Source organism: Tachysurus vachellii, chromosome 13, assembly GCF_030014155.1.
Source record: "Tachysurus vachellii isolate PV-2020 chromosome 13, HZAU_Pvac_v1, whole genome shotgun sequence".
Taxonomy (NCBI): Eukaryota; Metazoa; Chordata; class Actinopteri; order Siluriformes; family Bagridae; genus Tachysurus; species Tachysurus vachellii.
The window spans coordinates 7,463,841-7,488,746 of NC_083472.1; the positions used below are offsets into that span (position 1 = coordinate 7,463,841).

Here is a 24,906-nt window from a genome sequence, read left to right on the forward strand (position 1 = left end):
CCTTCGCCTAGCAGAGGGCAAAATATGATCTACCGAAATGATGCTACACACTCACGCACGCACACACACACACACACACACACACACACACAAGCATTGGTCATTGCAATTCATTAGGCCTCCAGAAAAAACAAAAGCTACTCATTTGTAAATATTTCACACTTGTCAGATGCATTTGTCCAGCTGGGGGCAAAATCTGATCTACCAAGAAAATCTGAAGAAAATCTGATCTACTAGGCGACTATTGTAATGCATTACTAGGTGGTTGTCCTGCATCTTTAATAAATAGGCTACAGTTAGTCCAAAATGCAGCGGCCAGAGTTCTCACTAGGACAAGAAAGAATGACCATATAACCCCAATTTTATCATCTCTACACTGGCTACCTGTTAAGTTTAGAATTGATTACAAACTGCTGCTACTTACGTACAAGGCTCTTAATGGTTTAGCTCCCACGTATCTAACTAGTCTTCTAAAACGTTACAATCCTTTACGCTCTCTGAGATCACAAAACTCAGGACTCCTGGTAGTCCCCAGAATATCTAAGTCTACTAAAGGCAGAAGAGCGTTCTCTTATTTAGCTCCCAAACTTTGGAATAGTCTTCCTGATAGTGTTCGGGGCTCAGACACACTTTCACAGTTTAAATGTAGATTGAAAACTCATCTCTTTAGTCAGGCGTACACATAATACATCCCATAAATATTGTGCACTATCACACTAGACTTGCACATTCTTATGAACAGCAGATATGTTAATCCCTATGCACTGCTCTTCTCTTCTCTTTTTCTACCCATGCTGAGACACCCATGCTATGATCGTCTTCCGTGCGTTGAAATTTTTGGACCTCCACTGAGACAAGGCTGACTCTGTGAGAACCCTGAGACATCTACAGATCTACCGGCTCCAGTTGGACTCTGTGATACTTGTATATTTGTAACCACACCATCTAGTGTCACCCATATGAGGATGGGTTCCCCTTGAGTCTGGTTCCTCTCAAGGTTTCTTCCTTTACCAATCTAAGGGGGTTTTTCCTTGCCACTGTTGCCTGAGCCCCTCAGACTTGCTCATTGGGGACAAATACACATACACACATACATACATACATACACACTGTGAACTGTATATATCTTGAATTTTTATTATATTAATTCTTTATACTTCTCCTTTGTTCTATGTTTATGTTCTGTAAAGCTGCTTTGTGACAATGTCCATTGTAAAAAGCGCTATACAAATAAACTTGAATTGAATTGAATTGAATTGAAGAAGCTTCACACACACACACACACACACACACACACACACACAGTCAAACACTGTTCAAAGCATTGGACATTGCATTTCAGTTGGCCTCTAGACAAAACAAAGCCTACGTATTTTTAAACATTTCACACACACACATGCACGCCCACACACACACACACACACACATTCATATTTCTATAAAGAATTTCAAAAATAAAATACATGTGTTTTGTAAATCATATTTGTTTCCTCTCTCTTATTTATACATTTAGTTGCACCAGTAAGCTTTGGCCTAGAGATATGCTGAGTAATGTTTGACATTCATCAGTCAGTGGTTATACAAAATAATATTTAATAATTTCTGCTTATTTTACTCAAAACATGGCATAATTTTATAAGGTTTATCATTCATAAATTAAGTGTAATAAAAAAAAACATGAGTGTAAAATAAGTTTTATTCACATGAAATTATCATGAGATGACATCAGGTGGGTAAAATACATATTACAAGTGTAAAATAGATATTACACACAGAATGGTGATAATTGTAGAATGTTTGATTTATAAGCATTCAAGTCAATTTGGCCTGGAAAAAAAACAGGTTTTATTATTTGCTGACATTAAAAATGGTCAAAATGGTTTCAAAACAATCTCCTGCCCTTGAAATATACCAGCCTGTAATTGTGCATCAACTTTTGTGCCTCTATAGTGAAAATAATTCAAAATTTCTGTTTTTTTTTTTACTAAAAAATGAGGCATTTTTGCATATTAATGAGGTTTATTATACCAAATATGACAAAGATTTTTGCAAAATATGTTAATATGTTGGAAACAAGTTAGACTAAAAAGGTTAAAATAAATAAATAAATAAATAAATAAAAGGCTATCATATATAGTTAATTTTTTATAAGCAGTCAAAACAGACAAGGTCAAGTTGACTCAGGGCTAGTAATTTATATAGGAGGACAACACAAGGGTTAATTCATACAGGATGTCTCAAACATTCTCATCTCATTTCTGCTGGTTACCATGTACAGTACAGTCGTTTGTGGTTTTGCTGAAGATCAGTTGGGGTTTTTTTGGTCATGGAGAACAATCTTTTCCAATTGTCTATTCCAGATCGAGTTCACATGCTGGAATTAAAAGACATACATTATGTTATTCTCTTCTTCAGGAAAAATTCTGACCAACAGTTAACCAAAGTATTGTCTAATGAACACAATCTGTATTCAGAAGCCACAAATATGAGGAGAACAAGCTCTAACTAAGCTGATCCAGAATCGAAGTAGTTTAAATGAGAGAATACAGTATTTGATAAAGAATGACTGGAAAACAAGACATTTACCCATGCCATCAATGCCCAGTGTCGCTTGAAAGTTTGCAAACCCTTTGAACATTTCTATATTTCTGCATAAATATGACCCACAACATCATCAGATTTTCACAAAAGTCCCAAAAACAGACAAAGTGAACCCAATGAGATCAGACTATTATATTATACTTGGTAATTTTTATATTCAGGAAAATGTTCCAAAATTATATATCTGTGAGAGGCAAAAGTAGTTCACATATTTTCCCCTCTCACAGATACTGTATAGAATATTGGAATCTCTAGGTTCAGTACTTCATTTCAGGGTCAAATTAGAGTCCAACTGATTTTAGTCAATGAGATGACAATCAGGTCTCCATGATTGTCATATTTTATTTAAAGAACAGAGATATCAAAGTCTGCTGTTCATGATGTGTGTTTGTGGAAGGAAATCAATGCAAAAACAATAGAGATTTCTGAGTACTTTAGAAAAAGAAAAGGTTACAAAATCCTTTCTTAAGAATCTGGACTCAGATTTTATACAAATGGAGGAAATTTAAGACCATTGGTACTGACCATTGGTACATACAAGTGGTCAACCACCTCGGTGTGCAAGGCAGAGTAACAAGGAGAAAACCACTACTCTCCAAAAAGAACATTGCTACCCAAGTTTGCTAAAGATCACGTGGACAAGACAGAGGACCATTGGAAAAATAATTTGTGGAAGAATGAGACCAAAATAAAACTTTTTGTTTTAAAATGAGAAGCATTATTATTTTTGGAGAAAGGAAAATAATAAATTCCAGCATAAGAACCTTATACTGTCTGTAAAACATGGTGGTGGTTGTATCGTGCTTTGGGCCTGTATTGCTGCCTCTGGGCCAGGACATTTGTAATCATTGATGGAACAATGAATTCAGAATTATGCCAATGATCTCTAAATGAAAATGCAAGACATGTGTCCATGAACTGAATCTCAAGAAAAAAATGGATCATACACCAAGACAACAAGCGCAAGTACCAAAAGAGGAATTATTAAAGAGGAACGATGATGTTTTAGAATGACCAAGTCAATGTCCGGACTTTAGTCCAAAACGAAAATTGTGGAAGGACCTGAAGCAAGCAGTTCATGTGAGGACACCCAAATCCAAGCTCTTCTGTTCTGAGGAATGGAATAAAATTCTTCCTTCTAAGCTGTTGTGCAAGACTGATCAAAAGTTACCGGAAACGTATTTCTGCACAAGGGCTCACAACAGATACTGAAAGCAAAGGCTCACATTTTTTTGCAAGTCACAGATATGCTAGATAATTTTTTTTCCCTAATTAAATGAAGACGTATAATATTGTTGGCTCATTTGTTTAATATTGTTTGTATTCGCTTTGTTTTATTTTTGGACTTGTTTGAAAATCTGATGTTGTTTTGGTTCATATTTATGCAGCAATATTGGAATTTCTAAAGGATTCACAAACTTTCAAGCGACACTGTTTATTTCTATACTGGGTGACATCTGACTACTGGCTTCTTAACTTTACATCATTATCTAACAGTCAGAGCTTAAATGTTTTTTGGGAGCTTAGAGGAAACTAGGAACCCTGGAGCTGTGAGGCGTCACTGCAGCATCATGCCCCCAAACAAATTTAGAAATGTATACACTTATATAAGATGGCATTGTTTTGGCTCATAGCTACCATGCTGCAAATTTGAAAAACATGGGTATTTAAGCTTCAGTGGTTTGTGGATTCTTTTCAAACACTGCTAACTGCAAATGTGGTTGCTCTGTTTGAGAAACTCACGTGAAGGTTTCAGTCTTCGTGCACGCAAGAAATATTTAGGAGGCAACACTCCTTCAGCATCTCCTGGCGTCAAAAGCACTTTATTTTCGGACCAGTAAAACTTAATTCCGTCTAAGGAAAAGGAAAAATAAATCCTTAGTTAAGCCTAAGAGGTAACTAAGAGGATGAAAATGCTTCTGCTTCCCTTTTTACCTGCTATTGCTTTAGGGACATTGATGTACACAGCAAGTTCACAATTATGTCTCATCCCTAAAAAAAAAAAAGATAAAGAAATAATTTTTACTCATAAAACATAAATAAACATAAAACAAACTAATTTATATGTCTACAGATCGCTTGTACAATGTTGTTTAGCGGTAGAACCTCACAGAGAGCTCTACATCTCAGTCACAATTTCATATCACCATCTTCCAGAACAGTGGGTCCCCACTATAAACATGGAGTTCCACGCATATCGACCTGAAGAACATTATCTAAATAGCTGGAGAAAATATCTGCAAGGGAACAGCTTGCAAACAACGGTTCCCCACGACCAAAGTTGAGAACTACTGCTCTAGAATGTCTCATCTTCTGGAAGTTATTTTCCTTTACCCAGAACCAAAACATTTGCTATCCAGAATTTGTTTTGTTAGCTGTGGTTTGCATTGGAGTGACTACTACGAAGTCTAATGTCACTAATACTTTTCCAATCAGTCCTACTATGAGCCAGACATCACCTCATCAATTATGAGTGAAAGATTTTTTTAGAAAATTCTTTGTGATTTGAGGCAGATATTTAACAATTTAACAATTCCAGCACCTCAATAAAGAAATGAACCTCAAAGAACTGACAAAACTTATCTGATTTACTGCATTTGAGTTAAAACCAAAACACTGAATTCTCTCTAGGGGGCACGGTGGCTTAGTGGTTAGCACGTTCGCCTCACACCTCCAGGGTCGGGGTTCGATTCCCGCCTCCACCTTGTGTGTGTGGAGTTTGCATGTTCTCCCCGTGCCTCGGGGGTTTCCTCCGGGTACTCCGGTTTCCTCCCCCGGTCCAAAGACATGCATGGTAGGTTGATTGGCATCTCTGGAAAATTGTGTGACAAGTGTGTGATTGCGTGAGTGAATGAGAGTGTGTGCCCTGCGATGGGTTGGCATTCCGTCCAGGGTGTATCCTGCCTTGATGCCCGATGACGCCTGAGATAGGCACAGGCTCCCCGTGACCCGAGGTAGTTCGGATAAGCGGTAGAAAATGAATGAATGAATGAATTCTCTCTGTGGCTCACACCACTGATAACTTGGCCTTCTCCAGGCAGCCCAGGCGCCAGGTGAATGTGTGTTCTGCTCATCCTCGACAGGCCTTGGCTACGGATTGACGACCAGTGTTTCATGTAGGACCCATGAACAGCCTCCTGTGGACAGTCTGGAGCACCCAGAGCCACTGCTGTCAATTCTAGGTCTTCAACCTGAATACACACAAAACCAACCTTATAATGTTTCAGGATCAGAACAGAAAACAAGAATAGAATTCATGTAATAAAATTAAATGAACTTCAGTAAATAAAGTCAAGCAATTGAAAAAGCACTAAGTAATGGAAAATTTGAGTAGTCTATGCAAAGTACTATTACATAGTTGTAAGCTTTGTAATTGGCTGCACTTACCTCATATTTATTTATTATTATTTAATATTTATTAAACTGTTGACTCCACTGACCTGTACAGTATGTCCTTGATTAGCACGGATCTGTGGCCGTCCATTTTCAATATGGTTTTGCAATTTGAAGCGCTGCTTCTCATTTGTAGCCACCACTCTCTCTATGTCCTCCAATGAAAATGACCTGAACTGTCCATGAGTGAGAAGTTCATCCACAAATACAAAGCCATCTGGATTCAACAGCAGGGAAGAAATCAATACAAATAGACAGGGAGCTCTCCGCTTTGAGAAAAACTGCAATAAACTGTAGGACTTTAAATGGTATCTAAGAATAAATGGTAATTAAACACACTCACACCAACACACACACACACACACACACCTGAGCCCATGTTAAGCCCCATTTTAGCAGCACCATGTCTTAGGGCATAAGACAGGGATTTGGACAGACAGAGACACACACACACACACACCAGGGTAATTAAACAAACAAACAAACAAACAAACACACACACACACACACACACACACACACACACCAGGGTAATTAAACACACACACACACACACACACACACACACACACACACACACACACACACTAGGGTAATTAAACAAACACACACACACACACACACACACACACACACACACCTGAGCCCATGTTAAGCCCCATTTTAGCAGCACCATGTCTTAGGGCATAAGACAGGGATTTGGACAGACAGAGACACAGAGACACACACACACACACTAGGGTAATTAAACAAACACACACACACACACACACACACACACACACACACACACACACACACACACACACACACCAGGGTAATTAAACACACACACACACACACACACCTGAGCCCATGTTAAGCCCCATTTTAGCAGCACCATGTCTTAGGGCATAAGACAGGGATTTGGACAGACAGAGACACACACACACACACCAGGGTAATTAAACAAACAAACAAACAAACAAACACACACACACACACACACACACACACACACACACCAGGGTAATTAAACACACACACACACACACACACACACACACACACACACACACACACACCAGGGTAATTAAACACACACACACACACACACACACACACACACACACACACACACACACACCTGAGCCCATGTTAAGCCCCATTTTAGCAGCACCATGTCTTAGGGCGTAAGTCAGGGATTTGGACAGACGCACATCTCTGCTCTATAAGAAAAACATTAAGAAGACTGAGTAAATATTGACTTCAAATAAAGTAGACTAATGAAGTTCACGAAGTAACTATAATAATAAACACTGGGTGGGTTTTTATATCTAGTCTGTTAACTCACCTCTTCTCGGTTTTCTCGGCCTACTCTTCCGCTTCCTCTTTTTCCTTTAGCGCGATATTTTCCGTCCATCTTAAAGTCACTAATTACCCGATTAAACTTTCACTAAACTAAAACTAGTTGTGTTTACAGACCTACTGATATGAACAGGTAAGTCGATACAGACTCTTGTTTCTACACGGAACATAAACAGCGACGTACGTCACTCGCATGTACAGTAGATGGCAGTAGTGAGTTCATGAGCGTCTGGAAAAATACAACCTGCACGAAAATGTACATTTACATTTGCATTTTATTGGATTTTGCCATAAAATGCACAAATAAATGTAAATATATATAGAATAGTGTTTATAAGATTTTAACTATTTTTACTGAACCACAGCACGGTTCTGTTCATTAGTGAGTCGACTCAGTCAGTTTTTCCCTTGAAGACCATTTAAAATCAATTTTTACTTATCAAAACAATTATACGTTTTGCATTACTATTAATGTTTACGGTTTATTGTTACTTTTAATAAGTGTTGAAAGCGCAAGGTGCTATTCGGGAATACACGTTTATTAATTTAGTGTGTTGGCGCCATCTAGCGTACAAAAATGGAAACGCATTGTAGACACATTGTTACAATAATGATACAAAATCCTTATTTTTTTGTTTTGTGTAAAATATGGCGTAAAAGTATTACGTGAAAGCAACGTGTGAGGAGTGTTGGTATAGATACAGAAGTATGACAGACAATATTGTTGCAATATTGTATATCTAATGATCTTAGTAATAATCAGATTCATTAATTAGAAATTATATCAATGCCTGTATATATCCTATTTACAATCACTAAACACTAAATGTCCTCTAATTATATGAAATATATGAAATATGAGCTATAGAGTATTCTGACCAGCATGAAAGCAGGTGCTATGGTGCAGTCAGAACAGTCTAGAGCTAAACACCCTCAAAACTGTGGAGAGATGATAGTGGACTTTAGGAAAGACCCCTCAACACTACTCCCCCCTCACAATATCCAACAGCCCGGTGTCATCTGTGGAGTCTTTCAAGTTTCTGGGCACTACCATTTCCCAAGACCTGAAATGGGAGAGCAACATAAACTCTATCATCAAAAAGGCCCAGCAGAGGATGTACATTCTACGCCAATTAAGGAAGTATGGTCTGCCACAGGAGCTGTTAATACTGTTCTACACTGCAGTCATAGAATCTGTCCTGTGCACATCCATCACCATCTGGTTTGGAGCAGCAACAAATCAGGACAGAAACAGACTGCAACGCACGGTTAAAACAGCAGAAAAAATAATTGGTGCCCCCTTGCCCACTCTCCAGGACTTGTATGATACAAGAACCAGAAACTGGGCAGGAAAAGTCACCACTGACCCTTCGCATCCTGGATACAACCTCTTTCGGCTCCTCTCTTCTGGCAGGCGCTACAGAACTTTGCTTACTAAAACTGCCAGACACAGAAACAGTTTCTTTTCCCAGAACAATCACCCTGATTAACAACTCACCATAATTATATTCACTGCTTCATATCATAAGTACTGAATTATCAGAACTGTCAGACATCACATCATCTGTATATGTTACACACAACTGCTGCTATATATTGTACAAAAAGCATAATATTTGCACTTCCCACACTTTATGTACATAACTGATCAGTCATATATTCTGTATTCATATTCAGCTACCAAATCTGATCTCAGAAGACTACAGAGGGTAGTCCGGACTGCTGAGCGAACCATTGGCACAACTCTCCCCACTCTCCAAGACCTGTACTTCTCCAGAGTGAGCAAAAGGGCAAAGACAATCACTCTGGACCCCTCACATCCAGCACACTCCCTCTTTGAACTGTTGACATCTGGTCGACGCTACAGAGCCTTGAGCACCAGAACGACCAGACATAGGAACAGTTTCTTCCCTCAGGCAATCCATCTGATGAACACTTAACATACACAGAGCACACACTATTTTCACACTGTATTTACTTAAAATATATACTATGTATATTTCAATTGAACATTTCACACTTGTACATTTGTACATACAAATTGCCCATATTGTATATTTCAATTGCTCATTTCACACTTGTACATTTGTACATACAAATTGCCCATATTGTATATTTCAATTGCTCATACAAATTGCCTGTATTGTATAGAAATTCCTCGCATGTGAAAAGATGCCTGGCAATAAAGCTCTTTCTAATTCTGATTCCGATTCTGATTCTGATAGTCTGTATTATCTTGTATAGTAGAGTATTATTTATGTCTGTACTTTTGAGAGTCACAAACAGCTGGAACCAAATTCCTTGTGTGTGTCAACACACTTGGCCAATAAATCTGATTCTGATTCTGGTGAAGCAAACCATCAATCAGTGCTTTATATGGATAGGGGAACTAAAAGGATAGGCATACAATTGTTTGGATTTAATGAGGATAATAAAATGGGTTAATGATATTTTCATACATAAACATCAGTTTATTTGTTTCGTTATTTGAACTTTATTGATTCAACATGATTTTGGGAGAAATTTTATAGGACTTTATAGGGGGATTGTGGGTCAGTAAAGAAGGTCATTTATCATTTTATAACTTATAATAATAATAATAATAATAACAATAATAATAATAATCAAATGATAATAATAATGATAATAATAATTTAATAATAATAATGTGATGATAATAATTGAAAAATAGCAATAATAATAATAATAACTTACTAATAATAATAATAATAATTTACTAATAATAGTAACAACAACAACAACAACAATAATAATAATAACAATATCCTAAACACAGATAATTCTTCTGATACATAAATACAGATGTACGTAACATACATGTGCTCTGAATGAATTAGTTTTGCCCTAAAAGGGAGGTAAAGCGTCACAGCGTCACTGCGGCTTCAGGCGCCATATTTGTTTGGGGCAGTTGAGTGTGAGCCGCTGCGTCAGCTGGTGGATCTTTAACTGGGTCAACAAACGCGGACAAAAACAAGCCTCAGTCCCTTTTTTCTGCACTTAAGGGCTGGACAAGATGGAGCTCACCCTGAGCCTCGTCCTGACTGTGTGTGTATGTGCTGCTGTGAGAGGAGATGGAGATAATGGACACATCGCTGGAGCTCTTGGAGCTCCGGTGCGTTTGACCGACTCGGACCCCGGACTTGTGAAAGCACTAGAGTTCGCTGAGCGACGCTACAACATGCTGTCTAACGGGATGCACATCCGCAGAGTCACCAAAATAATCTCTGCCACCAGGCAGGTGAGACACTGCACCTTTATTTATATTCAGGAATGATGTTAATGTTCAGACAGATAAGTCACACGTATGGCGTTAAGCTGCAGTTCGGGTTCTAGAGGCTTTGTTTTGTAAACAGGTCAATGATTTAGCGTCAAGCACAAATACATTGGTTCAGCCGCACAGCCACAACATGTTCACGTGCCTCAACCTTGCACTCATTTTGCGCAATAAAATGCTGTAGAATTTTGCTAAAGCAGAAGCAAGTGGCCAGAAAACTGTGCTGTAAGATTGTGGCTTCAGCCTGTGATTCTGTAATGCGATTGTGTAATTTATTAGCGCTTACAAGGCGTCTTTCCTGGCAGTGCACACTACTAATGAACTACATAACATGTTATTACACAGTTATAATCACAATCTTGGCATCAATAGTCTATGTTTAACATAAGTAGCAGGTCTGTGTATAATTATTTCTCTCTCTCTCTCTCTCTCTCTCTCTCTCTCTCTCTCTCTCTCTCTCTCTCTCTTTGTGTGTGTGTGTGTGTGTGTGTATGTGTGTGTTAAACAGCTTGTTAAGGGAGTGAGATACAGCATCACTGCAGAAATTGGACGAACTCAGTGTAAGAAATCTGCAGAGTTCCATGTTACAGAGGACTGTAAAATTTTCCAAGAGTCACAGAAACGGAAGGTGAGCAAACCTGGGTGTAGGAGAGGGTTAATAATAAGTTATGATAATAATATCATCAACAACAATAACAACAACAACAACAACAACAATAATAATAATAATAATAATAATAACAATAGATTTGCAAACAGTGTTTCTGAGATACACTTAACATTTACTGCCACCCTGATTGTTCAACCTATTGCATCACAGAGGAAAAGAACAGCATAAACTCCCAATATATTTAACAACAAATAAAAAGAGAAATACAGTAGAGGAGAACAATAACATACATTGTATAATATATATCTCCTCATAGGAATGGTTTACTTGTCTGAAGTTTAAATGAATTCACGTCACTTTATAATAGAACTGAATCGTGAGTTTTTATTCTAATGCTGTAAACGATCATCTGTCAGAACAGTTGCATCTCCCTTGTGGTCTCACACAGTTGTCAAACCTGTAAACTTTTCCCTAAAACAAACATGACTCAGCAATTTGTAGCACTAAACAGGAACTGGAGACTTTGCTGTTTATCCTGATTTTCTTCCCCCCAAGACGATGATCATGTGGTTTAGGATCCTGTGAGGAACACTTATATCAATCTTGTGTGTTTGCAGGTTTACTGTTCTTGTCACATCAGTTATGAAACCAATACATCTTCCTTATGCTCTTATTTATTTAATCTCTCTTGTTCTCTCAGACAGAGGTGTGTTTGTTTGAAGTGTGGAACATTCCCTGGGAGAACAAGACCACTCTTCTCAAACAGAAATGCCAGCCTGTAGGTCAGTAAGTGCTCTCTCTCTCTCTCTCACACACACACAGACACACACACACACACACACAAGTCTGCACTGACAGCTACACTTCTCTGGTAAGCATTTGACCACAGAAAACAACAAAGAAAAAAATGAAATATTTATTTCATTTTAAGTTACATTTTGTACTGAAACGTGTTACAAACAAAGCTTCATAGTTGAGCACTGCGTGGTGTTGCTGCCTCAGAGCTCCAGGATTATTAAACTGAAGTTATTGTGAGTTTCAGGCTTTTAAGGTATTGAGTCAATAGTATAATCTGAATAAGTTGATTTTTATTGTTACTTTACTGACTTTCATCTGCTTCATTCTTTAGTTCGAAAGGAGACTAAAAACATTGTACATGTCCCTCTCTCTCATGCCAAGCCCAGCCAGGTAATATGAAGAAAATGCATATTAAGTGATAGAAAAAGACATCAACAGTCTATATTTTATAGATAAACTCTATAACATGATGTTTCCATGATCTTCTTCAGGAATCTGTAGACCTTCTGATGCAGTTCAAAGACTTCATGGTCAAATACAACCGCACTTACGCCTCTCAGGATGGTAACCACCCACACTACGTTTATTCTAATTCTTATTATACAGTGTGAACTAACTCGTCTCATTCTGCTTGAATGCATTATTGCACTTGATCTTCTGTCAGTATACAGTGGTGTACTGGTACTATGAAATACAATACACATTGAAAATAATGCTGATATTTAAGAAAATCTTTAAATGAAGCCCTTGACTCCTTCAGAGGCTGAGAAGCGCCTGGGGATTTTCCAACAGAATCTAAAAACAGCACAGACTCTGCAGGCTCTGGACCAGGGAACAGCAGAATACGGTGTGACCAAATTCAGTGACCTGACAGGTGTGTGTGTGTGTGTGTGTGTGTCATGTTCTCATTATACAGGTATTATATTCCAATAAATATTTTTCAAGACATGGCATTTCTTATATATTACAGATCAGACAGCATTAGCAGATCAGGGCTAAGATTCTAAGAATGATCTCAAAGAGCTTTAAATAAAAAAAAAAACAGGAGCGCTTTTAAAATCTGGTTTATTATAAGCCTTCGCTTTGTCTCTATGTTAAGATATATAGGCTATATCCTGTAGGGATTATGTTTGTGACTGATCATATTGGAGATGCACTAACATCTGTAAGTTACAAATGTAATAAATGTAATGTATGTTAATATAAACATCTTTGACACAGCATGGAAATATCATAGAACCAAATTATATCGTTTCAGCTCTGTGTAAGAGATCTTAGTGTTTAAGACCATAGCAGCAGAATATTTAGATGCATATATGGCATTTCTGCGCTGTGTCTGAGTTGTTATCTCTAATATGATCGGTCAAAAAAAGAATCCCTATACGATCTAATCTGTAGCATCTTATTAACTCACTATCATAATAAATATTGTTTGCAACACATTTCTTGTCCCTCTTCACATTTTCTCCTTTGCTAAAGAAACTCTTAAACCTCTTACAAGTCCTCCTCTCTGCTCATAACACTTTTTGACCTTATGGGCTCTTTTAGGGGTTAAGATGCTTTATGAATAGCTTTTATCTTTACTAGGATCTTCTCTTTAATTTTAAGGGGAAACACCCACATTTCTAAGAATTCACACTATTCCAGGCTGATATGTACAGTACAGTTGCCAGAACACTGTTCTCTTTCTTCTCTTCTGAAAGTGATGGTAAAACCTATTCCACCTGTCAATCTCTGCCTCTTTTTTCTCTTTTTCTGTGATGTAGAGGATGAGTTCAGAATAATTTACCTGAACCCCATGTTGAGTCAGTGGAGCCTTCAGAAACAAATGAAGCCAGCAGCTCCAGTGAGTAAGGCAGCTCCAGACAGCTGGGACTGGAGAGACCACGGAGCTGTCAGTAGTGTCAAGAACCAGGTCAGAGACAATGATCCACCTAATGGGAAGCATTTGCCCTGAGTTAACCAGTCAGGATATATGTTTGATTTAGAAATCATAATGACTTAAGATTAATTTAGCTTCTGGTGACAGAAATGACTTCATGTCAATGATTGAACTACTCTAAATAGGTCGGGCTCGAGCAGTAAATATGTGTCTTAAAGCTATCATTTATTAACTTTTTTTAGCACTGGTGTTCCATTTTGCCCATGAAATAGAAATGAAGTTATCAGACATTTTTAATTAGTATATACAAAGGCCATTTAGCATTAGTCTAATATTAGACCTACATTATGCAGAAAACTGTTGGGTTTCTGGGTGTAGAGTATAATGAGTCTGCGTTTAGCTGCTGGTAGTCTCCATAGCAGCCTGACTGACATTCAAAGCAACCAGTTTGCAAAAGTGACACACGTCTCCTGGACATCCTGTAAAGTCCAGCCAATCAGAAAATGATTTAGGAACTCTTGAATTGTTTCCAATTTTGTGCCGTATGCATCAGATGTTCATATAACGGTGCATGGGCATGACGTCTGAGGCTAAGACTAAGGTGCTACTGATCAGGGTGATGAGAAAAAAAACAGGAAAATGGGCAAACAAACCAAACCTCTCCAAAATAAATCTAGCACAGAGATAAAATAGACGGCTTTATTGATTGTAAACACTGTATATAACAGCCACAATAAAATTTAAGCCTTGTATTATAGCTAAAAAAATTAAATAAAATGCAAATTCTCAAAGCCATTAACCACTAGTTCGGAATGTGACATCATGGGTACTGAACACAGGCCCCCCAAAAAACAGCCATAGTTAGTTTTTTGACCTATGATAAAAAAATAAAATAAAATGGAGCTGGCAGGCAGGAGGCAAAGAGGAAGGCCAAAGAGGAGGTATATGGATGTAATTAATGAGGATATGAAGCTAGTGGGTGCAAGTGTTGAGATGCAGAAGATAGGGATAGGTGGAGAGAGCTGATTCGCTGTGGCGACCCCTGAAGGGAAAAGCCGAAAGAAGAAGAAGATGCATGTTGATCATACATTAGTTTCATGGAGATAATTGTTTCTAATGATTGTGATGATTACGTACCCAACAAAGTTTATAGACTGATAGTTTTCTTAGTTCGTGACATAATGAACCAGTATCAGGTTGTATTCATTGCTAGAAACTTCAAAGTTCTTCTATAGGTTGCTCTGAATAAGGGTGTCTGTTAAATGTCATACATGTAAATGTAATGATTTCTGAATACTGTGTCTGGTTCAGGGATTCTGTGGCTCTTGCTGGGCTTTTTCTGTCACTGGGAACATTGAAGGCCAATGGTTCAAGAAAACTGGACAACTACTGTCGCTCTCAGAACAAGGTGAGGATTTATTAATAAATGAAACTGAAATTAATATATAATATTTTTAATTGTGTAGGGAATACAGTATACAGGGCATGGCATTAAAATAATAATGAATGACAGAGCATTGTGGTTTGTCCTGATCAGAATCAGAATCAGGTTTATTGGCCAAGTGTGTTGACACACATAAGTAATTTGGTTCCAGCTGTTTGTGACTCTCAAAAGTACAGACATAAATAACACTATACTATACAAGATAATACAGTCTATATAAGAAAATGCAGATGTGATACAATAGATATTATGAGTATTAAATATACAGAATATATGACTGATCAGTTATGTACATAAAGTGTGGGAAGTGCAAATAACAATAGTGTGCAATATTATGATTTTTGTGCAATATACAGCAGTAGTAGTGTGTGTAACATATACAGATGATGTGATGACTGACAGTTCTGATAATTCAGTACTTATAGATATGAAGCAGTGAATATAATTATGGTGAGTTGTTAATCAGGGTGATTGCCTGGGGAAAGAAACTGTTTCTGTGTCAGGCAGTTTTAGTAAGCAAAGTTCTGTAGCGCCTGCCAGAAGGGAGAAGCTGAAAGAGGTTGTGTCCAGGGTGTGAAGGGTCAGTGGTGATTTTTCCTGCCCGGTTTCTGGTTCTTGTCTCGTACAAGTCCTGGAGAGTGGGCAGGGGGCACCAATTATTTTTTCTGCTGTTTTAACCGTGCGTTGCAGTCTGTTTCTGTCCTGATTTGTTGCTGCTCCAAACCAGATGGTGATGGATGTGCACAGGACAGATTCTATGACTGCAGTGTAGAACAGCATCAACAGCTCCTGTGGCAGAAAATACTTCCTTAATTGGCATAGAAAGTACTGGTGGGTCTTTCAGGTCTTGGGAAATGGTAGTGCCCAGAAACTTGAAGGCCTCCACAGATGACACCGGGCTGTTGAATATTGTGAGAGCGAGTAGTGTTGAGGGGTCTTTCCTAAAGTCCACTATCATCTCCACAGTTTTGAGGGTGTTTAGCTCTAGACTGTTCTGACTGCACCATAGCAACAGCCATTTCTGATTATTTTCCAATAACAGCATGACTGCAATACTGCAATTTATAATTGATTAATAAAGATGTTAATATGGCTAATAATAAAGGGCCCTCCCTTAGCTATGAGCCCCTGCCTGCCAGTCCTACCCCTATCTTTGTTAAGGTTAGGGGTACACCTTGATGGCATCAGTCTTCTTTGCTTGTGGTTTTAGTAAACCCAACCGATGCAGTAGCCCAGGTACAGTGCCTCGGACAGCCCCAAATAGCATTTGTGGGGGTTAGCCGTCAGTCCGGCCTTCCGGAAGGCTCCAAGAACCTCTCCCAGATGGAATAAGTGGCCAGGCCACATGGCTGGGCCGGACAATTAAAAGCCCATTTCTGGGCGTGCTGGGCTTCCTCCACAATTGCTCCTTCACTTCACTCAATCGGTCTCACTTGATGATCAGTCCTCATCTACCACCTTTTGTTAACATCCTCTACAGCGTCTGATTGAACCGCTCCACAAGTCCATCAGTCTGTGGGTGGTAGACGGACGTCCTCAGCTGCTTAAACTGCAACAGCCGACACGGATCCACCATTAGTCTATACATAATTTACCTTGATCCGTGAGCCTGTCCTTCGGGATCCCAACCCAGCAGAAGAGTGTGAGGAGCTCCCTGACGATGTTCAGAGAGGTGGCCTTCCATAGTGGGACTGCCTTGGGGTATCGAGTAGTGTAGTCTTCAATCATGAGGATGTACTCATGGCCCCGGGCTGACTTTGGAAGTAGGCCGACGAGATCTATGCCGATCCTCTCAAATAGTACGTAGATGATAGGTAGGGGGATGAGGGGCGCAGGTGCAGGTTTCATGGGGGAAGTCCGCTGGCACTGGGCACGAGCCCAGTGTGGATCGATCCCGCAGTTTCTCCAGGGTGTTTTGGGCTCAAGGTGTCCCCCTAGAGGGCAAAATAGGCCAGTTGAGGGTCTCCGCTGAGTAGGCAAATCCTGCTTAGGCCAGGCCTCCTGTTCCGCAGTACGGTCAAATCTGTCCAGAAAAGCAGTTTGCTTAGTATGGACTGAGCATCACGGTCAGGATCAGGGAAAGGGATTGTCGCTGCCTTTGATCCAGCAGCAGTAATTTCAGCAGCTCCTGGGTCACCGCATGCTGGTGTAAGATGTACTGCGTTAAGTGCTGCCCTGCCTCGCACCCTAATCCAGTGGCACTGATTGTGGTGCTGTAGTGCTGAGTAGCATTGTCAGCTGCTCACTGCCCATGGTGCTGATCTGGCACCTTTTCCCTTCCTTTTTATCTTGTTTTATCCTGTTGGGGTGAGGAGCGGCTTTTCTGTTGCGTCACACGGTTAACATTCACTTATTTTATAGCAGCTATAAACACTTATCCCTTCATCAGCCTTTTCCCACTTCTATCTTGAAATACAAAATCACAGTTTGCCTTATTACCAAAAAAACAGAAAGCACAAAACTTCCCTTTCCTGCATTGTTTGCCATAGTGGAAATGTTCCATAAGGTTCAATAAATGTCTCTTTACAGAAGGCTCGAGTAGTTATTATTTGTATTATTTGGTAACATACAACATGTTGTGGTCTCAGATTGTGTTGTGTGTTTATCATAAAGTTCCTGTGTATGAGCTGTTACTGTAGAATATAAGTATAATATAAACCTGTATTATCAGAGCTACCATTGTAAAATAAATCAACAAATTCTGAGTCATCAGATCTACAAATCCAACAACAATGTGGTATAAAATTCAATTAAACGTTTTTTGCACTGTATAGAAAATCACAGGTTTGTATGTGTGTGTTTCAGAGCTGGTGGACTGTGATAAGCTGGATCAAGCTTGTGGAGGTGGGCTTCCATCCAATGCATACGAAGCTATTGAAAACCTTGGTAAGAAATTGCAAAGAAAGCAAAAATTGTGTACCAGTGACGCATAACATGTTGTTTTTATACTTTGTGTAATTTGCCAAACTCTTTATCAGACATTGATCTAATCTATATTCATCCCTTTCCAGGAGGTCTTGAGACAGAGGCAGACTACAGCTACACAGGACACAAGCAGAAGTGTGACTTTTTCTCTGGGAAAGTGGCAGCTTACATCAACAGCTCTGTAGAACTGCCCAAGGATGAAAACGGTGAGAAAAGGAAGACGGGGTACAACAACACATGCTGTTTATCCAAATATTCACTTCCTTTATGACAAATACAAACATCTTCTATTTATATTATATAATAAATAATTTTACTGATGATAATAATTTTTACTGAGAAATCTGATTTTGACAATAATTTATTTTATTTTTCATGGGTTTATAATTTTACAGTTTCATAAAGATTTTTTGAAATTAAATGATTGAATTAGACATTGAAATCTTTATTATTATCATTATCATCATTATTATTATCATTAATAATAATGATGATAATGATAATAATAATAATAATAATAATATTATATTTATTATTAGAGATGAGCTTGAGTATGGCTCTACTCATTTGATAATAGAGTCGGATAGAAACATCATAAAAATGGAATTAATGAGGTAAAAAAGGTAAAGAAAATATATTTAATAAAATAAAATAGAACAGATAGGGCATATAGCAGTAGTATTTAAATACAGTGATTAGATATCACAGAATTTCTTTATTGTTAAATAACTGCACAACAGGTTGCCCTTGTTTTGGACTAACATATCCACTACTTATATCTTATCTGGACATGAGCAAATGCACATATTACGAATATTGGTCAGTTTTATAAATTTACAGATTTGGCCACACGGATCAATTTTATCCAGTGATTAATCCAATACAATTTTAATCTTCATTAAATTAATAATTTTATAATGAAGATATCATGCCATATTGTGTAACCGAATACATAGATCGGAATATTGATTGTATCATTAGTTTACACATTAACATATATGTAACACAATAAGAATCTAAATTGTGTTTGTGTGTGTTTAGATATTGCTGCTTGGCTGGCTGAGAATGGACCTGTCTCTGCTGCTCTCAATGCTTTTGCCATGCAGGTAATACATTTGTTGTCAATTATAGAAGCACAAGCACATCAGTAGTAATAACATTTCTCATGTTTTTTTATTAAGGTAGGTTATCATGCAGTTTATACCTGGGAACTCCTTCCACATGCCCTCTGTATTGAGCACATAGTATTTAAAAGTTGCTAAAAGGACAGTATTGGGAATTCAACGAAACAATATACAGTGTACAGCTCATGTAATAATATCATGTAATTAAACTGCATTCCTAGCCCAATCTAGTCAAGTTTATCTAATGTATCAACTCTAATAATTAGTGTCAAAGAAGACAATGAAGTTAATTTGTTTTAGTATGCTCAATATGTGTAATGAATTTATAATGAATTTGTTTGCGATTATAAAGATCAATTTTGCTAGATTAGATTGGCTAGATAATCCTATGGCAATTATCCACAACGATTATGAATAGTTTGTAAGCAGATTGTAAGCAGATATCCAGCCTGTTCAGAATTCGTTCCTTTTATTTATACTTTGTTTATGTTGCATACAAACACACACTGTTTAAAGATTTACCAGATTAAAGAATGTAGCTCTTCTTGCTTTGTTGTGCATGTTTTAGAGACCAGATCCTTGTCTAACCTGTAAACCACAGCACATACTGTCATTGTTCTGTCATCACTTGAGTCAACTCGATGTTCTGAGTCACACTCAAGTTGTTGAGGGAAACGAGGTATAGGATTGTGTCTTTGACTACAGGCACATATCAAACTATAAGCTGAATTTCCCATTCATCGTTGAATAAAAATGTGCTCACATGTTTGCTTGTCATAGTATGCTATTCAAAAATCAAAACCACATATGGGTAATTGTGGGTGAATTTATATGTAATTTTGATGTGCACACATTAAATATGCTCAACTGGTATTTATTAATATTCGCTGTATTTTTATATAATGTGTATTGCTTTCTTACTTACATTTGATGAATACTTGTTTAATTTGCTAACTTTAAATGTTGTGAGTAAAAACAACTTACAACCATTTTTTAATAATGTTTAAAAATTAGACACTTGAAAGGAAATTTTTCATCCTTTAGTCAAGATAGGTTTTTTGCTTTGTACCTCTGGACAAAATTTGAATTTGAATCTCTGTACACAATTCTGAAACTATATCATTTGAATTGCCTACTTGTATGTGTAGTTTTACAGAAAGGGAGTGTCTCACCCTCTGAGGATCCTGTGCAACCCCTGGATGATTGATCACGCCGTGCTGCTTGTCGGATATGGAGAACGTGAGAGCTATTTTCCCATACATTTGCACAAATAAATAAAGATTTTGCACTTAGTCATAACCATGTGGTTTGAAGCACTGTCCAATTGACCACAGTGAAGAGCTAATGTATGATGCAGCTTTTGTAATGCATGTTTTTAAAACCAAGGATCTTCTCCTGGTTCAATAAAACAGGTTCCTTCATTCCCTGTGGAAAGTTTGTGAAACCAGGGGCGTAGATTACACAGGGGACACGGGGGACATGTCCCCCGCACTTTTTATAAAAAAGTAAATTTGTCCCCTTCACTTTTTTAGTGGAGAGTTGTGTTCACCACATGTTGAGGTTTTAATGGAGCAATGTATATAAATGCAGAGTGATTTAAAATTCAAAGAGACAAGAAAGTTTAAGATCTAAGTTTAAGTCTATACATGACGTTCACGGCAATCAGTCACTCACTTGTCACGTCATCATCACGCGCCCCCAGTACTGTGGCTCGAGTCACACCCGCGGTCCAGCATTCGGTTACGATGAGCTCAAAGTGGCAAAAAACGCTTCACTCCTTTTTTATAAAAATGTCAAGCAGTGTAAGTTGACATATGGTATCCGAATTGTGTTGCATAATGTTTAGTAACTCTGCCTGTTGCTCTTGTTGAATAATTAGCAAGTTTTAATTTAAAGGATTATAAGGAAAAATAGCTGCTTTGACAAACGTTATATAAACTCTTTTATAACGGCTTTGTTTTAACAAATGTGTTATCAAAACCCTTCAAATAAGAATAAAGATAATGTTGAACTGAGATTTCGGTGGATGGATGACGGGGTGCAAAGGATGATGTAATGTAAAAAATGTAAATAAGGTACAAAGATGTCCTTTTAAGGGTACTGTCCCAGTGGCAAGCTGTTCTATTTCTTTCTTTCTTTCTGTTTTATAATCATAACTAAAAAATCATGATTAAAAATAAAACCTGTCATTTACACAACGGTTAACTGAAAAAACCCACTTTTTAAATGATGGCTACGCCCCTGTGTGAAACACTGCAGGTAACAATTAATAATTGTTTGTGAAAATGAGAGGCAACTTAAAAAATAATTGCCTGAAGATATTTTAAATTGGGAAAAAGCTTTTGTATCTTTAAGTAGTGCCACACCACTAGCCATCAGTAGCATTTCAGGTTTAGTGACTCTCTTACAGAATGACATCTTTCAGATAAAACAAGTCTTATTGTTCCCTGTCTTACAAAGTTCATGGCTTGGATTATCTACATTCTTAATGTATGGGACAGTGTTTTTTGTTTGTTTGTTTGTTTGTTTTTCCACTCTTGTTACTTGTACTTATGAGAAATAAACAAACAAATAAACAAACAAAATAAAGTTAGGCTTAAAATCCAGGAATGATACAGCAATAGAAGCACTTTGCTGCCTCTGCAGGCTGTAGGGTGAATTGCAAGTGCAGTGAAAACCGTGACAAGTTTTACCCTCAACCAACATCAACAGGGCACATAAACATATTAACAGATATATGAAATGGAGTTAATTTTTTCTAAGGTATTTTTGAAATTATAGCAATAACATATAGCAATAACTGTATGTCTAGGAAAAAATGAATGCTGCTTTTGCACACATCATATTGCAAAATGTTTTGGAATCATTATATTTTAGTTTCTCAGTCTGCTAAAGAAAAAGAGAAAGAAAACCTGTCTTAAAATAATCCTTACCTTCAGGAACTAATATCTGTTTTTAAAAACAATCCCTAAATTTAACTCTACAAAGCTGTTGTTTTTGCATTAGTCATTTTGTCATTTTTCCTCAGGATAAATTGGCTCTTTGTTTTGTATACAGGTAACGGCGTTCCATTTTGGGCCATTAAGAACAGCTGGGGAGAAGACTACGGTGAGAAGGTGAGAGACACGTCAATGCTTGTGTTCATTTAAAAATATCTAGCCCTATAACAGAGAAAAGGAAACACGGTGCTTGATCAATCTGTATTTAACAAAATCAAGTTTACTTGGCTGAACATTATTAATTGAGATCCTGTTCTTGTCACAGCTGTAATATTTGGTAAAGGAGTATATAAACACAATGCCAGTCAAATGTTCATTTATCTTAACATTTATATTTACAGTGTTTGGCAGATGCCTTTATCTAGAGAGATTTACATCACTTTTTATATAGCTTAGCAGTCGAGGGTAAAGGGAAGTGCTGGGATTTGAACTCACAACCTTCTGTCGTTAACAGTAGGCAGTAGTTTAATCACTGAGCATGCAGGATGCAGGGTTTCAATCCAGTCCACCAGGAACCATAAATGACTTTAATTGTTTAATTTCTCATGTGCTGTGACTCCTGCTTGGTTGGAAAGAAAACCATCATTCACACCGAACCTTTTCAGGGTTAAGATCAGACACCTGTGGATTATACTGTTCATTAACTTAAAAGAGAGTGGGTAAAAAGCTTGTGAGGGAACATCTGTTAGAACTGGGAACAGCTGTTCTAAGATAAGTGCTCGTTAAATAGCACGTTTGTAAATAAATTAAAAATTCTAGTATTTTTGGCAAATTGCTGAGGTATAAGAATAAAACAGTTCCAGTCATGCTGTTATAGGAAAATTATAAATATATCATGCTTTATGGAATTTAATAACTGGTCTAAAGTGGTGCTTAAGTAAAGGCAGATACATATGTAGGGAAAGCCCTTTAAGCCAGCCGATAAAACACTCATATGAAATGCTCACGTTAACTGAATGTCAGGGTCTAGCCCAGACTTTTTGCTGGTGCCATGTTTTTTGTTTACGTTTTGTGTTCACGTGTCTGCCCCACCCTTGTATATTCCTTCCTGCCTCAGTACACCTGATGTGTCTGATTGTCTCCCTACACTGTAAAATATAAATACGTGAAGTATTATAGGTGTCTTTTCAGTTCACTAAACATTTAATGAATAGATCTTTCTTAATTGATTAGTACATGTTAATGTTCTTAGCAATGAAAGAAATTATTTGAATAAGGTTTAATTGATTTAAACAAAACCTCTAAACTATAGGAAGTTCTATATGTGTGTGTACTACTTTACTAATCATTATCTATAAATATGGATAAGATTTAGTACATAATGTCAATATGCTATAGAAATAATTATAAGTATTGATGTTTGTTTTTGTTCAGGGTTACTACTACCTGTACAGAGGATCCAGTCTGTGTGGAATTAATAAGATGTGTTCATCTGCGGTGGTTAATTAGGACCATATGTGAACACGCACGCACAAGGATATCGTAGGAAAGATATATGACCACACGTACAAAACCATGCATAAATACCCAATAGTTACAGTGTTCTAATATCTGTTAAAACTGTGATGTGATGTATTCAAGTATTCTCTACTCTGTCATTTATTACTGTTCTTGAGATTAGAATTTATTAAACCTTTGAGTTTAGATTAAAACACAGAAAGAAAATGGCAGAGAGGGATGAAGTGTCAGTACCTCATATTACCTTCATTTCCGTTACAAACATAAAGTGCAATGTCTCTGAGTCTGTTACTGTGATGCTTCATCGCATACTTTGTTGTTTTAGTATATTTGCCTCTAATTTAAATACTGACTTTTAAACTAATATTTACTAATTGATTTTGTGTTTATTGTGGTGATACATTGGGGTGCTACTGACTTTGGAAGCTGCCCACAAGAGAATGATGAATACTTTTCTAATTTATTAACGTTATTAAATAATATTGATTAGTAGCTAGTTTAATATTGGTTTTTCATCGTTGTTATTTAGAAATAGATAACTATGTTTCAAAACAGAAATGATTTGAAGTGCACATAAACATACTATATAAAATATACTACATTTTATTATTGAATGGCACACAAGTGTGACATAACTTGTTTAATTATCAAAGCTTTTTTTTTTTTTAAATCTGTTTAAATAATTGTTGATTCTTGCATGGTTTCAGGTCTATCTATTTTGGTCAATCTGCTGAATAAAATCACTAAATTGTTCCAGACTTGTGTTTCAATTTCTGTTCTTTGTTTATACTGCCATAATAACCACAGAGGTGGCACAGACTAGCATTTACACCTTAGAATGTTTTATCACTACAACTATGAACTGAATCACACATCTTTCTCACGTCCGATCTGTTTCCACATAAAGAATTGCAGTTTAACAGATTATTCCAACACATCCTTGCTTAAGTGGATAATCTCTCCTGGACACTAGTTTGTGCCTAAGAACTGCTGCTGGACTCAAAAACATTACTGTGCATATCATAGACTC

The 24,906-nt window shown here is 37.4% G+C and overlaps 2 protein-coding genes across 3 annotated transcripts; one reads left to right on the forward strand and one right to left on the reverse strand.

The window, feature by feature from the left end:
• Positions 1 to 1,821: 1,821 nt before the first annotated feature.
• Positions 1,822 to 7,534, reverse strand: trpt1 (tRNA phosphotransferase 1). 2 transcript variants are annotated; one of them, XM_060885914.1, is made up of 7 exons: positions 7,328 to 7,534; positions 7,121 to 7,202; positions 6,042 to 6,211; positions 5,615 to 5,792; positions 4,537 to 4,593; positions 4,345 to 4,455; positions 1,822 to 2,374 (listed from the first exon to the last, which is right to left on the reverse strand). In XM_060885914.1, the coding sequence occupies exons 1-7, from the start codon at positions 7,394 to 7,396 to the stop codon at positions 2,352 to 2,354; spliced, it is 690 nt and encodes a 229-aa protein (XP_060741897.1). In that variant the 5' UTR covers positions 7,397 to 7,534; the 3' UTR covers positions 1,822 to 2,351. The 2 variants fall into 2 exon arrangements, 1 of the variants encoding a protein (XP_060741897.1); XR_009649421.1 differs by lacking the exon at positions 1,822 to 2,374 and having other exon boundaries at positions 4,365 to 4,455; positions 4,537 to 5,792.
• Positions 7,535 to 10,268: 2,734 nt separating this feature from the next.
• ctsf (cathepsin F) lies at positions 10,269 to 24,634 on the forward strand. The gene is made up of 14 exons (XM_060885995.1): positions 10,269 to 10,600; positions 11,145 to 11,264; positions 11,947 to 12,028; positions 12,376 to 12,434; positions 12,536 to 12,608; positions 12,805 to 12,918; positions 13,811 to 13,959; positions 15,238 to 15,334; positions 18,176 to 18,256; positions 18,382 to 18,501; positions 19,337 to 19,401; positions 20,568 to 20,658; positions 22,477 to 22,535; positions 23,793 to 24,634. Exons 1-14 carry the CDS (start codon positions 10,376 to 10,378, stop codon positions 23,865 to 23,867), a joined length of 1,410 nt encoding a protein of 469 aa, XP_060741978.1. The 5' UTR covers positions 10,269 to 10,375; the 3' UTR covers positions 23,868 to 24,634.
• Positions 24,635 to 24,906: the final 272 nt, after the last annotated feature.

Coding starts and splice junctions, on each gene's coding strand:
- trpt1 (XM_060885914.1), bottom strand. CDS start 7,396: ATGGACGGAAAATATCGCGCTAAAGGAAAAAGAGGAAGCGGAAGAGTA. Junction 5,793..6,041: donor ATCAAGGACATACTGTACAG/GTCAGTGGAGTC, acceptor GTGTGTATTCAG/GTTGAAGACCTAGAATTGAC. Junction 2,375..4,344: donor ACGAAGACTGAAACCTTCAC/GTGAGTTTCTCA, acceptor TTTTAATTCCAG/CATGTGAACTCGATCTGGAA.
- ctsf (XM_060885995.1), top strand. CDS start 10,376: ATGGAGCTCACCCTGAGCCTCGTCCTGACTGTGTGTGTATGTGCTGCT. Junction 12,435..12,535: donor CTCATGCCAAGCCCAGCCAG/GTAATATGAAGA, acceptor GATCTTCTTCAG/GAATCTGTAGACCTTCTGAT. Junction 22,536..23,792: donor GAGAAGACTACGGTGAGAAG/GTGAGAGACACG, acceptor GTTTTTGTTCAG/GGTTACTACTACCTGTACAG.